General features: G+C 41.8%; 1 protein-coding gene across 1 annotated transcript in view; it reads left to right on the top strand.

Moving 5' to 3' along the window:
- The first annotated feature begins 12,276 nt into the window (after positions 1-12,276).
- Positions 12,277-17,129, top strand: part of shbg (sex hormone-binding globulin) — a 66,331-nt gene continuing 61,478 nt past the window's right edge. Inside the window, exon 1 of the mRNA XM_068023737.1 lies at positions 12,277-12,484. Coding sequence (XP_067879838.1) covers positions 12,386-12,484 — 99 coding nt within the window. The 5' untranslated portion in view covers positions 12,277-12,385. The remainder of the gene's footprint in view (positions 12,485-17,129) is intronic.

The following is a 17,129-nucleotide window of genomic DNA, read 5'->3' as shown; positions in this document are numbered from 1 at the left end:
CAGTACTGACCCTCTGACACTGCAGCACTGTCTCTGTCCTGTACTGGGGTGTTGGCCTGGACTTTGTGCTCTAGTCTCTTGAGTGGGGCTCAAACCCACAACCTTCTGACTGAGAGGTGACGGAATAGGGGAATTTTAGCAGGAAAATTGAGTGGGCTTGAGAATGGGCGGCAGGTTAAAAGGACTGAAATTGATGTCGCGTCAGGAAGCTGGCAGCAACTGTGCACATTTAACTTCAGAACGTCTGGCTATGTGAGGGAAGCCCCATTGCAACTGGAGGTTCCCCACTCGAACATGCAAAAAGGCTACGAGCAGCTATTTTAACTGGGATTTTGGAATTTTTCCTGGAACCCACCAGTGGAAGCAGAGAGAGAGGACAGTGGGAATTGAGGGGGCTGAGCACATGGTGGGAAAAATATCTTCGAAGTACTGAGACCTCACAGTTGCTTCCTTGCCTAAGTGAAAGTGTTTTGCTTGTGGCTTTTCTGAGGGTGCTGCTTGCACTGCACTAGAGGTAATTTCCAACACTTTGGAAGTCATTTCTACTACCATCGAGTTTTGTGCGTCTGATCTACACTTCTTATCTGTCAAGTGTTAGTGCAGCCTGGGTGCTGCTTAGTAAGTTTTACCTTGCAGAAAAGGAACGAGTTGAGCAGCCCCAGCACCGGCAGCAACTGCTGCCTTCCCTGAACCACATGCCCCTTCACAGGACAGAGCTTGCAGGAGGCAATACCCCCAGGTTTACAGGCAGAGGTTCAGCTTCCTGGACATGTCCAAGCACCAGAGCCTCAGGAGACTCATGGTTTCACACCAGGTCATGTCAGACATCTGCATCTTCCTGGAACAAGACAAGTGTCTCCAGGTTGGACACACACATTGTCAGTGGCTGTAAAAGTCACCACTGACTTTAATTTCTTCGGCTCTGGCTACTTCCAGGGATCTGCAGGAGATATTTGCAAAACCTCGCAATCTGCTGCCAACAAGCGAGATGAAATTTAATACAGAGAAATGTGAAGTGATACATTTTGGTCGGAAGAATGAGGAGAGGCAATATATAATAAAGAGTACAATTCTAAAGAGGGTTCATGAACAGAGAGAACTTGGGATATATGTGCACAAATCGTAGAAGGTGGTAGGGCAGGTTGAGAAAGTGATTAATAAGGTATTCGGGATCATGGGCTTTGTAAATAGAGTACAAAAGCAAGGAAATTATGATGAACCTTTATAAAATACTTATTCAGCTTCAACTGGAGTATTTGTCTCCAATTCTGGGCACAGCACTATAGATAGGATGTGAAGGCTTTAGAGAGGGGCAGAGAAGATGTATGAAGATGTTTCCAAGGATGAGGAACTTCAGTAACGTGTATCAACATCCTGGGGGTTACCATTGACCAGAAACTTAACTGTCATATAAATACCCTAGCTACAGGAGCAGATCAGAGGCTGAGAATTCTGTGGCAAGGAACTCACCTCCTGACTCCCCCAAAGCCTGTCCACCATCTACAAGGCACAAGTCAGGAGTATGATGGAATACTCTCCACTTACCTGGATGGGTCAGCTCCAACAACACTCGCTTGATCGGCACCCCATCTACAAACATTCACTCCCTCCACCGCCGACACACAGTGGCAGCAGTGTGTACCATCTACAAGATGCACTGCAGCAACTCACCAAGGCTTCTTACACAGCACCTTCCAAACCTGAGACGTCTACCAACTAGAATGACAAAGGCAGCAGACACATGGGAACACCACCATCTGCAAGTTCCCCTCCAATTCACACACCATCCTGACTTGGAACTATATCGCCGTTCCTTCACTGTCGCTGGGTCAAAATCCTGGAACTCCCTTCCTAGCAGCACTGTGGGTGTGCCTACCCCAAATGGACTGCAGCGGTTCAAGGTGGCAGCTCCACCACCACCATCTCAAGGGAAATTATGGATGGGCAATAACCGCTGGCCTGGCCAGCGACACCCACATCCCATGAAAGAAGAAAAAATGATTGGAGAAGTTGAGGTTGTCTCCCTTAGAGAAGAGATGATTGAGAGGAGATTTGATGGAGGTGTTCAAACTCATGAGGGGTCTGGACAGAGTAGATAGGGAGAAACTGTTCCCATTGGCCGAAGGGTCAAGTACCAGAGGATATCAATTTAAGGTGATTGGCAAAAGAACCAATGGCAACATGAGGAAAACACTTTAAAGCAGTGTGTGTTTAGGATCTGGAATACACTGTCTGAGAGTGTGGTGGAGGCAGGTTCAGTGTGTGTTTAGGATCAGGAATACACTGTCTGAGAGTGCGGTGGAGGCAGGTTCAGTGTGTGTTTAGGATCTGGAATGCACTGTCTGAGAGTGTGGTGGAGGCAGGTTCAGTGAGTGTTTAGGATCTGGAATGTACTGTAATGCACTGTCTGAGAGTGTGGTGGAGGCAGGTTCAGTGTGTGTTTAGGATCTGGAATGCACTGTCTGAGAGTGCGGTGGAGGCAGGTTCAGTGAGTGTTTAGGATCTGGAATGCACTGTCTGAGAGTGCGGTGGAGGCAGGTTCAGTGAGTGTTTAGGATCTGGAATGCACTGTCTGAGAGTGTGGTGGAGGCAGGTTCAGTGAGTGTTTAGGATCTGGAATGCACTGTCTGAGAGTGCGGTGGAGGCAGGTTCAGTGAGTGTTTAGGATCAGGAATACACTGTCTGAGAGTGTGGTGGAGGCAGGTTCAGTGAGTGTTTAGGATCAGGAATGCACTGTCTGAGAGTGTGGTGGAGGCAGGTTCAGTGAGTGTTTAGGATCTGGAAGGCACTGTCTGAGAGTGCGGTGGAGGCAGGTTCAGTGAGTGTTTAGGATCTGGAATGCACTGTCTGAGAGTGTGGTGGAGGCAGGTTCAGTGAGTGTTTCGGATCAGGAATACACTGTCTGAGAGTGCGGTGGAGGCAGGTTCAGTGAGTGTTTAGGATCTGGAATGCACTGTCTGAGAGTGTGGTGGAGGCAGGTTCAGTGAGTGTTTAGGATCTGGAATGCACTGTCTGAGAGTGCGGTGGAGGCAGGTTCAGTGAGTGTTTAGGATCTGGAATGCACTGTCTGAGAGTGTGGTGGAGGCAGGTTCAGTGAGTGTTTAGGATCTGGAAGGCACTGTCTGAGAGTGTGGTGGAGGCAGGTTCAGTGAGTGTTTAGGATCTGGAATGCACTTTCTGAGAGTGTGGTGGAGGCAGGTTCAGTGAGTGTTTAGGATCTGGAAGGCACTGTCTGAGAGTGTGGTGGAGGCAGGTTCAGTGAGTGTTTAGGATCTGGAATGCACTTTCTGAGAGTGTGGTGGAGGCAGGTTCAGTGAGTGTTTAGGATCAGGAATACACTGTCTGAGAGTGCGGTGGAGGCAGGTTCAGTGAGTGTTTAGGATCTGGAATGCACTGTCTGAGAGTGTGGTGGAGGCAGGTTCAGTGAGTGTTTAGGGTCTGGAATGCACTGTCTGACAGTGTGGTGGAGGCAGGTTCAGTGAGTGTTTAGGATCTGGAATGCACTTTCTGAGAGTGTGGTGAAGGCAGGTTCAGTGAGTGTTTAGGATCAGGAATACACTGTCTGAGAGTGCGGTGGAGGCAGGTTCAGTGAGTGTTTAGGATCTGGAATGCACTGTCTGAGAGTGCGGTGGAGGCAGGTTCAGTGTGTGTTTAGGATCTGGAATGCACTGTCTGAGAGTGCGGTGGAGGCAGGTTCAGTGTGTGTTTAGGATCTGGAATACACTGTCTGAGAGTGTGGTGGAGGCAGGTTCAGTGAGTGTTTAGGATCTGGAATGCACTGTCTGAGAGTGCGGTGGAGGCAGGTTCAGTGAGTGTTTAGGATCTGGAATGCACTGTCTGAGAGTGTGGTGGAGGCAGGTTCAGTGAGTGTTTCGGATCAGGAATACACTGTCTGAGAGTGCGGTGGAGGCAGGTTCAGTGAGTGTTTAGGATCTGGAATGCACTGTCTGAGAGTGTGGTGGAGGCAGGTTCAGTGAGTGTTTAGGATCTGGAATGCACTGTCTGAGAGTGCGGTGGAGGCAGGTTCAGTGAGTGTTTAGGATCTGGAAGGCACTGTCTGAGAGTGTGGTGGAGGCAGGTTCAGTGAGTGTTTAGGATCTGGAATGCACTGTCTGAGAGTGCGGTGGAGGCAGGTTCAGTGAGTGTTTAGGATCTGGAAGGCACTGTCTGAGAGTGTGGTGGAGGCAGGTTCAGTGAGTGTTTAGGATCTGGAAGGCACTGTCTGAGAGTGTGGTGGAGGCAGGTTCAGTGAGTGTTTAGGGTCTGGAATGCACTGTCTGACAGTGTGGTGGAGGCAGGTTCAGTGAGTGTTTAGGATCTGGAATGCACTTTCTGAGAGTGTGGTGGAGGCAGGTTCAGTGAGTGTTTAGGATCTGGAATGCACCGTCTGAGAGTGTGGTGGAGGCATGTTCAGTGTGTGTTTAGGATCTGGAATGCACTGTCTGAGAGTGTGGTGGAGGCAGGTTCAGTGAGTGTTTAGGATCTGGAAGGCACTGTCTGAGAGTGTGGTGGAGGCAGGTTCAGTGAGTGTTTAGGGTCTGGAAGGCACTGTCTGAGAGTGTGGTGGAGGCAGGTTCAGTGAGTGTTTAGGATCTGGAAGGCACTGTCTGAGAGTGTGGTGGAGGCAGGTTCAGTGAGTGTTTAGGGTCTGGAATGCACTGTCTGACAGTGTGGTGGAGGCAGGTTCAGTGAGTGTTTAGGATCTGGAATGCACTTTCTGAGAGTGTGGTGGAGGCAGGTTCAGTGAGTGTTTAGGATCTGGAATGCACCGTCTGAGAGTGTGGTGGAGGCATGTTCAGTGAGTGTTTAGGATCTGGAATGCACTGTCTGAGAGTGTGGTGGAGGCAGGTTCAGTGAGTGTTTAGGATCTGGAATGCACTGTCTGAGAGTGTGGTGGAGGCAGGTTCAGTGTGTGTTTAGGATCTGGAATGCACTGTCTGAGAGTGCGGTGGAGGCAGGTTCAGTGAGTGTTTAGGATCTGGAATGCACTGTCTGAGAGTGTGGTGGAGGCAGGTTCAGTGAGTGTTTAGGATCTGGAATGCACTGTCTGAGAGTGCGGTGGAGGCAGGTTCAGTGAGTGTTTAGGATCTGGAATGCACTGTCTGGGAGTGTGGTGGAGGCAGGTTCAGTGAGTGTTTAGGATCTGGAATGCACTGTCTGAGAGTGTGGTGGAGGCAGGTTCAGTGAGTGTTTAGGATCTGGAATGCACTGTCTGAGAGTGTGGTGGAGGCAGGTTCAGTGAGTGTTTAGGATCTGGAATGCACTGTCTGAGAGTGTGGTGGAGGCAGGTTCAGTGAGTGTTTAGGATCTGGAATGCACTGTCTGAGAGTGTGGTGGAGGCAGGTTCAGTGAGTGTTTACTATCTGGAATGCACTGTCTGAGAGTACGGTGGAGGCAGGTTCAGTGAGTGTTTACTATCTGGAATGCACTGTCTGAGAGTGCGGTGGAGGCAGGTTCAGTGAGTGTTTAGGATCTGGAATGCACTGTCTGAGAGTGTGGTGGAGGCAGGTTCAGTGAGTGTTTAGGATCTGGAATGCACTGTCTGAGAGTGTGGTGGAGGCAGGTTCAGTGAGTGTTTAGGATCTGGAATGCACTGTCTGAGAGTGTGGTGCAGGCAGGTTCAGTGAGTGTTTAGGATCTGGAATGCACTGTCTGAGAGTGTGGTGGAGGCAGGTTCAGTGTGTGTTTAGGATCTGGAATGCACTGTCTGAGAGTGTGGTGGGGGCAGGTTCAGTGAGTGTTTAGGATCTGGAATGCACTGTCTGAGAGTGTGGTGGGGGCAGGTTCAGTGTGTGTTTAGGATCTGGAATGCACTGTCTGAGAGTGTGGTGGGGGCAGGTTCAGTGAGTGTTTAGGATCTGGAATGCACTGTCTGAGAGTGTGGTGGAGGCAGGTTCAGTGTGTGTTTAGGATCTGGAATGCACTGCCTGAGAGTGTGGTGGAGGCAGTTTCAGTGTGTGTTTAGGATCTGGAATGCACTGTCTGAGAGTGTGGTGGGGGCAGGTTCAGTGTGTGTTTAGGATCTGGAATGCACTGTCTGAGAGTGTGGTGGGGGCAGGTTCAGTGAGTGTTTAGGATCTGGAATGCACTGTCTGAGAGTGTGGTGGAGGCAGGTTCAGTGAGTGTTTAGGATCTGGAATGCACTGTCTGAGAGTGTGGTGGAGGCAGGTTCAGTGTGTGTTTAGGATCTGGAATGCACTGTCTGAGAGTGTGGTGGGGGCAGGTTCAGTGAGTGTTTAGGATCTGGAATGCACTGTCTGAGAGTGTGGTGGAGGCAGGTTCAGTGAGTGTTTAGGATCTGGAATGCACTGTCTGAGAGTGTGGTGGGGGCAGGTTCAGTGAGTGTTTAGGATCTGGAATGCACTGTCTGAGAGTGTGGTGGAGGGAGGTTCAGTGAGTGTTTAGGATCTGGAATGCACTGTCTGAGAGTGTGGTGGAGGCAGGTTCAGTGAGTGTTTAGGATCTGGAATGCACTGTCTGAGAGTGTGGTGGGGGCAGGTTCAGTGAGTGTTTAGGATCTGGAATGCACTGTCTGAGAGTGTGGTGGAGGCAGGTTCAGTGTGTGTTTAGGATCTGGAATGCACTGCCTGAGAGTGTGGTGGAGGCAGTTTCAGTGTGTGTTTAGGATCTGGAATGCACTGTCTGAGAGTGTGGTGGGGGCAGGTTCAGTGAGTGTTTAGGATCTGGAATGCACTGTCTGAGAGTGTGGTGGAGGCAGGTTCAGTGTGTGTTTAGGATCTGGAATGCACTGTCTGAGAGTGCGGTGGAGGCAGGTTCAATCGAGGCCTTCAAAAGGAAATTGGATAATCAGCTGAAGGGAATAAATTTGCAGGGCAATGGGGAAAGGGTGGGGGAATTGCGCATGCAGGCATCCAGCACAGATTCAACAGGCTGAGAGGCTGGCTTCCCTATTGCACCCATTCTCTGACTCTATAAATGCATTTCCACTGGTGACCAATGCCTTGTTCAACGAAGCCGGTCAGAATAAGCATATTAAGGGCTTTGGGGCAAAGGCGGGCATGTGGAGTTCGGAAGTAGATCAGCCATGATCCCATTGAATGGTCGTAGAACACGTTCAAGGGACTGAATGGCCTCCTCCTGTTCCTATGTTATGACTAAGCTTATCTCCAGCACCTCCTCCTCCTCGGCAGCTGTCAATATGGAGATAGCTGGAGGGGTACCTTTGGCTCTCTCCTCTGCCTGGTATTCTGTGCTCTCGTCTCCTGCAAGGAGGGAGAGTATGAGTGAGAGTAGTGGAATGTGAATGGATGGATGGAGATGACCAGACAGGGAGGCATAGATGTACCTCCAAGGTAGATTGGTATGAGGAGTGATGTGTGGAAGCAGATTTGGGGAGGCAAAGTTAGGGGGGGCGGCGTTGAGGCGAGATGCACATCAGAATATACTTGAATGAGCTATTGCCACTCACCTTCCCTGACCTGATTAGGTCATTGAACTCCTTCCAGCACTGGATCCAGAAGCATGGAACCACATTCCTGCTGCTGACCTCCTCAGTGGTCTCCAGCCATGCCATCTTGTTCTCTAAGGCGGGTTGCCTCCTCCTCTCAGCATCATCTTCAGGGAGGCATCAGTGAAGCGGATGCTGTGTTGCTATGTTGTCAGTCCACAGGTGGAGTTTGTTGCTCTGTTGGAGTTTCTGGGCCATCTTTTGACTTTCATCCTAGCAGGGTCCCCCAGCTGAAACAGACTCACAAGCCATCATCACACCCGCTCACGGTAATTGATCGGGAAACCCTGAAGCCAGACGCTGATGCCATGGCTGCTCGGTTACAAAGCCAGTGACAAAAGCGCTGCTGAAACTTTCAGGTTTCCCACATGCTATCGGGCTCCCGCACTGACAGCGCATCAAAAATCCAGCCCCTGGATACTGAGGAAAGAGGCAGCCAGACGGAATGCTCCCTCGAAGCTGCCCCCGTTGCGGAGACATGCAGCAATCTGGAAGGTACCTTGCATGACGCTCACAAATTGTTTCACGTGAAACACTGCGTGCGTGCAAAACGTTGAACTAAACAGACCTTGCTGAGGAAAGACAATATCGCGGGAGCATTGGCCAGGACTCTCGGGAGCTTTGAGCTGTAAGTATGGCGTTCCATGGAGAAAGCAAAGTGAATAGTCTAAAGGAGCATGGTCAAAGGAGAGCGAAGTTTGATCAATATTATCAGAAATTAGCAAACAAATTGGATTGGGTAAATGCTGAACATAATTGGGATGTTGAAAGAGGTGATAGAATCTTGGATGGAAGAAGAAGGGAAGGGCATGATTGGCAACTAAATATCCCAGGATATCGATGCTTCAGGCGGGATAGAGAGGGAGGTAAAAGGGGTGGAGGAGTTGCATTACTGGTCAAAGAGGATATCACAGCTGTGCTCAAGGAGGGCACTATGGAGGACTCGAGCAGTGAGGCAATATGGACAGAACTCAGAAATAGGAAGGGTGCGGTAACAATGTTGGGGCTGTACTACAGGCCTCCCAACAGCGAGCGTGAGATAGAGGTACAAATATGTAAACAGATTATGGAAAGATGTAGGAGCAACAGGGTGGTGGTGATAGGAGATTTTAATTTTCCCAACATTGACTGGGATTCGCTTAATGTTAGAGGTCCAGATGGAGCAGAATTTGTAAGGAGCATCCTGGAGGGTTTTCTAGAGCAGTATGTAAATAGTCCAACTCGGGAAGGGGCCATACTGGACCTGGTGTTGGGGAATGAGCCCGGCCAGGTGGTTGAAGTTTCAGTAGGGGACTACTTTGGGAATAGTGATCACAATTCCGTAAGCTTTAAAATACTCATGGACAAAGACGAGAGTGGTCCTAAAGGAAGAGTGCTAAATTGGGGGAAGGCCAAAAATACCAAAATTCGGCAGGAGCTGGGAAATGTAGATTGGGAGCAGCTGTTTGAAGGTAAATCCACATGTGATATGTGGGAGGCTTTTAAAGAGAGGTTGATTAGCGTTCAGGAGAGACATGTTCCTGTGAAAATGAGGGATAGAAATGGCAAGATTAGGGAACCATGGATGACAGGTGAAATTGTGAGACTAGCTAAGAGGAAAAAGGAAGCATACATAAGGTCTAGGCGGCTGATGAAAGACGAAGCTTTGAAAGAATATCGGGAATGTAGGACCAATCTGAAACGAGGAATTAAGAGGGCTAAAAGGGGTCATGAAATATCTTTAGCAAACAGGGTTAAGGAAAATCCCAAAGCCTTTTATTCATATATAAGGAGAAAGAGGGTAACTAGAGAAAGGATTGGCCCACTCAAGGACAAAGGAGGAAAGTTATGCTTGGACTCAGAGAAAATGGGTGAGATTCTAAACGAGTACTTTGCATCGGTATTCACCGAGGAGAGGGACACGACGGATGTTGAGGTTAGGAACAGATGTTTGATTACTCTAGGTCAAGTCGGCATAAGGAGGGAGGAAGTGTTGGGTATTCTAAAGGGCATTAAGGTGGACAAGTCCCCAGGTCCGGATGGGATCTATCCCAGGTTACTGAGGGAAGCGAGAGAGGAAATAGCTGGGGCCTTAACAGATATCTTTGCAGCATCCTTAAACACGGGTGAGGTCCCGGAGGACTGGAGAATTGCTAATGTTGTCCCCTTGTTTAAGAAGGGTAGCAGAGATAATCCAGGTAATTATAGACCGGTGAGCCTGACGTCAGTGGTAGGGAAGCTGCTGGAGAAGATACTGAGGGATAGGATCTATTCCCATTTGGAAGAAAATGGGCTTATCAGTGATAGGCAACATGGTTTTGTGCAGGGAAGGTCATGTCTAACCAACTTAATAGAATTCTTTGAGGAAGTGACAAAGTTGATTGATGACGGAAGGGCTGTCGATGTCATATACATGGACTTCAGTAAGGCGTTTGATAAGGTTCCCCATGGCAGGCTGATGGAGAAAGTGAAGGCGCTTGGGGTCCAAGGTGTACTAGCTAGATGGATAAAGAACTGGCTGGGCAACAGGAGACAGAGAGTAGCAGTAGAAGGGAGTTTCTCAAAATGGAGACGTGTGACCAGTGGTGTTCCACAGGGATCCGTGCTGGGATCACTGTTGTTTGTGATATACATTAATGATTTGGAGGAAAGTATAGGTGGACTGATTAGCAAATTTGCAGACGACACTAAGATTGGTGGAGTAGCAGATAGTGAAGGGGACTGTCAGAGAATACAGCAGAATATAGATAGATTGGAGAGTTGGGCAGAGAAATGGCAGATGGAGTTCAATCAGGGCAAATGCGAGGTGATGCATTTTGGAAGATCCAATTCAAGAGTGAACTATACAGTAAATGGAAAAGTCCTGGGGAAAATTGATGTCCAGAGAGATTTGGGTGTTCAGGTCCACTGTTCCCTGAAGGTGGCAACGCAGGTAAATAGAGTGGTCAAGAAGGCATACGGCATGCTTTCCTTCATCGGACGGGGCATTGAGTACAAGAGTTGGCAGGTCATGTTACAGTTGTATAGGACTTTGGTTCGGCCACATTTGGAATACTGCGTACAGTTCTGGTCGCCACATTATCAAAAGGATGTGGATGCTTTGGAAAGGGTGCAGAGGAGGTTCACCAGGATGTTGCCTGGTATGGAGGGCGCTAGCTATGAAGAGAGGTTGAGTAGATTAGGATTATTTTCATTAGAAAGACAGAGGTTGAGGGGGGACCTGATTGAGGTGTACAAAATCATGAGAGGTATAGACAGGGTGGATAGCAAGAAGCTTTTTCCCAGAGTGGGGGTTTCAATTACTAGAGGACACGAGTTCAAAGTGAAAGGGGAAAAGTTTAGGGGGGATATGCGTGGAAAGTTCTTTACGCAGAGGGTGGTGGGCACCTGGAATGCATTGCCAGCGGAGGTGGTAGATGCGGGCACGATGGAGTCTTTTAAGATGTATCTAGACAGATACATGAATGGGCAGGAAGAAAAGAGATACAGAAGCTTAGAAAATAGGCGACATGTTTAGAGAGAGGATCTGGATCGGCGCAGGCTTGGAGGGCCGAAGGGCCTGTTCCTGTGCTGTAATTATCTTTGTTCTTTTTTTTATCTTTGAAAGTGAGGAAGTTGTGGACCAACTGAAGAATGGGGGAAGCTGCCAAGGACAACTGAGGGCAGGGGTGGAACTGAGTCCAGACTGCCCAAAGGTATCTTATTACTGACAACCTCCATCCCTCTGGGAGCAATTCATACTGTATTATCTAGCACGGGGCATTCACTCAACCCCCTCAACAACAAGCTACATTTATCTAGCACCTTTCTTGTAATAAAATGCCCCAAGGCACTTCACAGGAGCAGTATAAAACAAAGCTGAGCCACACAAGGAGATATTAGGGACAGGTGACCAAAAGCTTGGTCAAAGAGGTCGGTTTATAAGGAGCGTCTTGAAGGAGGAGAGAGAGGTGGAGAGGTTTAGGGAGGGAATTCCAGAGCTTAGGGTCCAGGCAGCTGAAGGCACGGCCGCCAATGGTGGAGTGATTAAAATTCCTCCTCCCCGGATGGGCAGGGATAGGGTTGAGTGAGAGGGTAAAAGCTGTGAATGTCGAGATCCTGCCTCCACTTGGCTGTGTTCGGTGCCACTGGAATATTAATGGGGATTTTTAGGCACCGGATGAGGCTCCCACCAAAGGCAAGTGGTGGGGAAACCTGCTTACGATGGAAAGTCACGGCCTGACGTTGCGTGACATAATCTGAATGTAAGTCCCACACAATCCAGCTGCCTGCCAGGGTGGGAGGAGCCCACGGATCAGAAATAACTCCATGAACCAGAAGGAACAGGAATGACCCCAACCTGAGGACACTGAAGGGCCCCTTCTAGCCTGGCCCACAGATGCTTGCAATACTATTCACATCCCAATACAAACATTCCTCACCAGGCAAAGGCAGGAAAAACAGACATTAAAAACAGCGCAATTAACAGCCAGAAACATCTGAGGAACTCCTCTCTGACCCATTGAAGATTTCGAAACCAGTCTAGGAGTTCACTCTGGGCCTGATTAATATTACCTGGTAGCTCTCTCTCTGTATACATCTCCGATAATCTTGAGAAGTACTGCAGAACTGGGGGTGACAAAAAGTGGCTCAGGCTTTTTGAAACGGTGGCCTCCCACACTTTGTCCTTCATTAGAGTTCTCCTCGTCTTTTTCAAAAAAGTCTCTGCACATGTCACTGGGATGAATAGACTGAAGCGACTGTTTATCTGACCAATGTTTACTATCTCCGCATGCGTCCTCTTGAGAAATCACTCCAATAAATAGCAGACACATATAAACAGACAGCCAAGAAAATCCTTCCATTTGCTTGCCAGCATTTTCTGTTCCTCAACAAGAAGGCTGAAGTCTCTGCGGAGCCCTCACTACCTCTCGCACTGTCTCTCACTGTGGTGTTACAATGGGCCCCGCTAGACTGGTGGCTGCAATTTGTCTATTCTGTACAGCCATTGCAGACTTAAATCTGTATCGAGGTGCAGGAAATGTGCAATCAGAGAAGGTAATATGTAGCATTGGCTTACACGAATGGTCCAATGTGTTAGTACAAGTTCCGGACCAGCCTGTTTAGAGTTAATGATTGTACTGCCAAAGATCTCCAGCAATCCAAATGAAGTGCAAAGGAAATAGAAAGGATCTGTATCAGCAAGGCGAGATACCAGGATGGAGCCAGGTCATTGAAATGATCTGCTGTTTTCTATTAAAAGTGACTGATATTAACAGGTCATTGATATGATCAGGTGTTTTATATTATCAGGTGTTTTATATTATCAGGAGTTTTATATTATCAGGTGTTTTATATTATCAGGTGTTTTATATTATCAGGTATTTTATATTATCAGGTGTTTTCTATTATCAGTTTTATATTATCAGGTATTTTATATTATCAGGTGTTTTCTATTATCAATTTTATATTATCAGGTATTTTATATTATCAGGAGTTTTCCATTATCAGTTTTCTATTATCAGGTGTTTTATATTATCAGGTGTTTTCTATTATCAGGTGTTTTATATTATCAGGTGTTTTCTATTATCAATTTTATATTATCAGGTGTTTTCTGTTATCAATTTTATATTATCAGGTATTTTATATTATCAGGTGTTTTCTATTATCAATTTTATATTATCAGGTATTTTATATTATCAGGAGTTTTCCATTATCAGTTTTCTATTATCAGGTGTTTTATATTATCAGGTGTTTTCTATTATCAATTTTATATTATCAGGTGTTTTATATTATCAGGTGTTTTCTATTATCAATTTTATATTATCAGGTGTTTTATATTATCAGGTGTTTTCTATTATCAATTTTATATTATCAGGTGTTTTATATTATCAGGTGTTTTCTATTATCAATTTTATATTATCAGGTGTTTTATATTATCAGGTGTTTTATATTATCAATTTTATATTATCAGGTGTTTTATATTATCAGGAGTTTTCCATTATCAGTTTTCTATTATCAGGTGTTTTATATTATCAGGTGTTTTCTATTATCAATTTTATATTATCAGGTGTTTTATATTATCAGGTGTTTTCTGTTATCAATTTTATATTATCAGGTGTTTTATATTATCAGGTGTTTTCTGTTATCAATTTTATATTATCAGGTGTTTTATATTATCAGGTGTTTTCTATTATCAATTTTATATTATCAGGTGTTTTATATTATCAGGTGTTTTCTATTATCAATTTTATATTATCAGGTGTTTTATATTATCAGGTGTTTTATATTATCAATTTTATATTATCAGGTGTTTTATATTATCAGGAGTTTTCCATTATCAGTTTTCTATTATCAGGTGTTTTATATTATCAGGTGTTTTCTATTATCCATTTTATATTATCAGGTGTTTTATATTATCAGGTGTTTTCTATTATCAATTTTATATTATCAGGTGTTTTATATTATCAGGTGTTTTCTATTATCAATTTTATATTATCAGGTGTTTTATATTATCAGGTGTTTTCTATTATCAATTTTATATTATCAGGTGTTTTATATTATCAGGTGTTTTATATTATCAATTTTATATTATCAGGTGTTTTATATTATCAGGAGTTTTCCATTATCAGTTTTCTATTATCAGGTGTTTTATATTATCAGGTGTTTTCTATTATCAATTTTATATTATCAGGTGTTTTATATTATCAGGTGTTTTCTGTTATCAATTTTATATTATCAGGTGTTTTATATTATCAGGTGTTTTCTATTATCAATTTTATACTATCAGGTGTTTTATATTATCAGGTGTTTTCTATTATCAATTTTATATTATCAGGTGTTTTATATTATCAATTTTATATTATCAGGTGTTTTATATTATCAGGTGTTTTCTATTATCAATTTTATACTATCAGGTGTTTTATATTATCAGGTGTTTTCTATTATCAATTTTATATTATCAGGTGTTTTATATTATCAATTTTATATTATCAGGTGTTTTATATTATCAGGTGTTTTCTATTATCAATTTTATACTATCAGGTGTTTTATATTATCAGGTGTTTTCTATTATCAATTTTATATTATCAGGTGTTTTATATTATCAATTTTATATTATCAGGTGTTTTATATTATCAGGTGTTTTCTATTATCAATTTTATACTATCAGGTGTTTTATATTATCAGGTGTTTTCTATTATCAATTTTATATTATCAGGTGTTTTATATTATCAGGTGTTTTCTATTATCAATTTTATATTATCAGGTGTTTTATATTATCAGGTGTTTTATATTATCAATTTTATATTATCAGGTGTTTTATATTATCAGGAGTTTTCCATTATCAGTTTTCTATTATCAGGTGTTTTATATTATCAGGTGTTTTCTATTATCAATTTTATATTATCAGGTGTTTTATATTATCAATTTTATATTATCAGGTGTTTTATATTATCAGGTGTTTTCTATTATCAATTTTATATTATCAGGTGTTTTATATTATCAATTTTATATTATCAGGTGTTTTATATTATCAGGTGTTTTCTATTATCAATTTTATACTATCAGGTGTTTTATATTATCAGGTGTTTTCTATTATCAATTTTATATTATCAGGTGTTTTATATTATCAGGTGTTTTCTATTATCAATTTTATATTATCAGGTGTTTTATATTATCAGGTGTTTTCTATTATCAATTTTATATTATCAGGTGTTTTATATTATCAGGTGTTTTATATTATCAGGTGTTTTCTATTATCAATTTTATACTATCAGGTGTTTTATATTATCAGGTGTTTTCTATTATCAATTTTATATTATCAGGTGTTTTATATTATCAGGTGTTTTCTATTATCAATTTTATACTATCAGGTGTTTTATATTATCAGGTGTTTTCTATTATCAATTTTATATTATCAGGTGTTTTATATTATCAGGTGTTTTCTATTATCAATTTTATACTATCAGGTGTTTTATATTATCAGGTGTTTTCTATTATCAATTTTATATTATCAGGTGTTTTATATTATCAGGTGTTTTCTATTATCAATTTTATACTATCAGGTGTTTTATATTATCAGGTGTTTTCTATTATCAATTTTATATTATCAGGTGTTTTATATTATCAGGTGTTTTCTATTATCAATTTTATACTATCAGGTGTTTTATATTATCAGGTGTTTTCTATTATCAATTTTATATTATCAGGTGTTTTATATTATCAGGTGTTTTCTATTATCAATTTTATATTATCAGGTGTTTTATATTATCAGGTGTTTTCTATTATCAATTTTATATTATCAGGTGTTTTATATTATCAGGTGTTTTATATTATCAGGTGTTTTCTATTATCAATTTTATACTATCAGGTGTTTTATATTATCAGGTGTTTTCTATTATCAATTTTATATTATCAGGTGTTTTATATTATCAGGTGTTTTCTATTATCAATTTTATACTATCAGGTGTTTTATATTATCAGGTGTTTTCTATTATCAATTTTATATTATCAGGTGTTTTATATTATCAGGTGTTTTCTATTATCAATTTTATATTATCAGGTGTTTTATATTATCAGGTGTTTTCTATTATCAATTTTATACTATCAGGTGTTTTATATTATCAGGTGTTTTCTATTATCAATTTTATATTATCAGGTGTTTTATATTATCAGGTGTTTTCTATTATCAATTTTATACTATCAGGTGTTTTATATTATCAGGTGTTTTCTATTATCAATTTTATATTATCAGGTGTTTTATATTATCAGGTGTTTTCTATTATCAATTTTATACTATCAGGTGTTTTATATTATCAGGTGTTTTCTATTATCAATTTTATATTATCAGGTGTTTTATATTATCAGGTGTTTTCTATTATCAATTTTATACTATCAGGTGTTTTATATTATCAGGTGTTTTCTATTATCAATTTTATATTATCAGGTGTTTTATATTATCAGGTGTTTTCTATTATCAATTTTATATTATCAGGTGTTTTATATTATCAGGTGTTTTCTATTATCAATTTTATACTATCAGGTGTTTTATATTATCAGGTGTTTTCTATTATCAATTTTATATTATCAGGTGTTTTATATTATCAGGTGTTTTCTATTATCAATTTTATATTATCAGGTGTTTTATATTATCAGGTGTTTTCTATTATCAATTTTATATTATCAGGTGTTTTATATTATCAGGTGTTTTATATTATCAGGTGTTTTCTATTATCAATTTTATACTATCAGGTGTTTTATATTATCAGGTGTTTTCTATTATCAATTTTATATTATCAGGTGTTTTATATTATCAGGTGTTTTCTATTATCAATTTTATATTATCAGGTGTTTTATATTATCAGGTGTTTTCTATTATCAATTTTATATTATCAGGTGTTTTATATTATCAGGTGTTTTCTATTATCAATTTTATATTATCAGGTGTTTTATATTATCAGGTGTTTTCTATTATCAATTTTATATTATCAGGTGTTTTATATTATCAGGTGTTTTCTATTATCAATTTTATATTATCAGGTGTTTTATATTATCAGGTGTTTTCTATTATCAATTTTATATTATCAGGTGTTTTATATTATCAGGTGTTTTCTATTATCAATTTTATATTATCAGGTGTTTTATATTATCAGGTGTTTTCTATTATCAATTTTATATTATCAGGTGTTTTATATTATCAGGT

This window comes from Heterodontus francisci, chromosome 48 (genome assembly GCF_036365525.1).
Source record: "Heterodontus francisci isolate sHetFra1 chromosome 48, sHetFra1.hap1, whole genome shotgun sequence".
In the NCBI taxonomy this organism is placed as follows: domain Eukaryota; kingdom Metazoa; phylum Chordata; class Chondrichthyes; order Heterodontiformes; family Heterodontidae; genus Heterodontus; species Heterodontus francisci.
The sequence above is the reverse complement of the archived record's forward strand: the minus strand, read 5'-3'. Positions and strand labels throughout refer to the sequence as shown.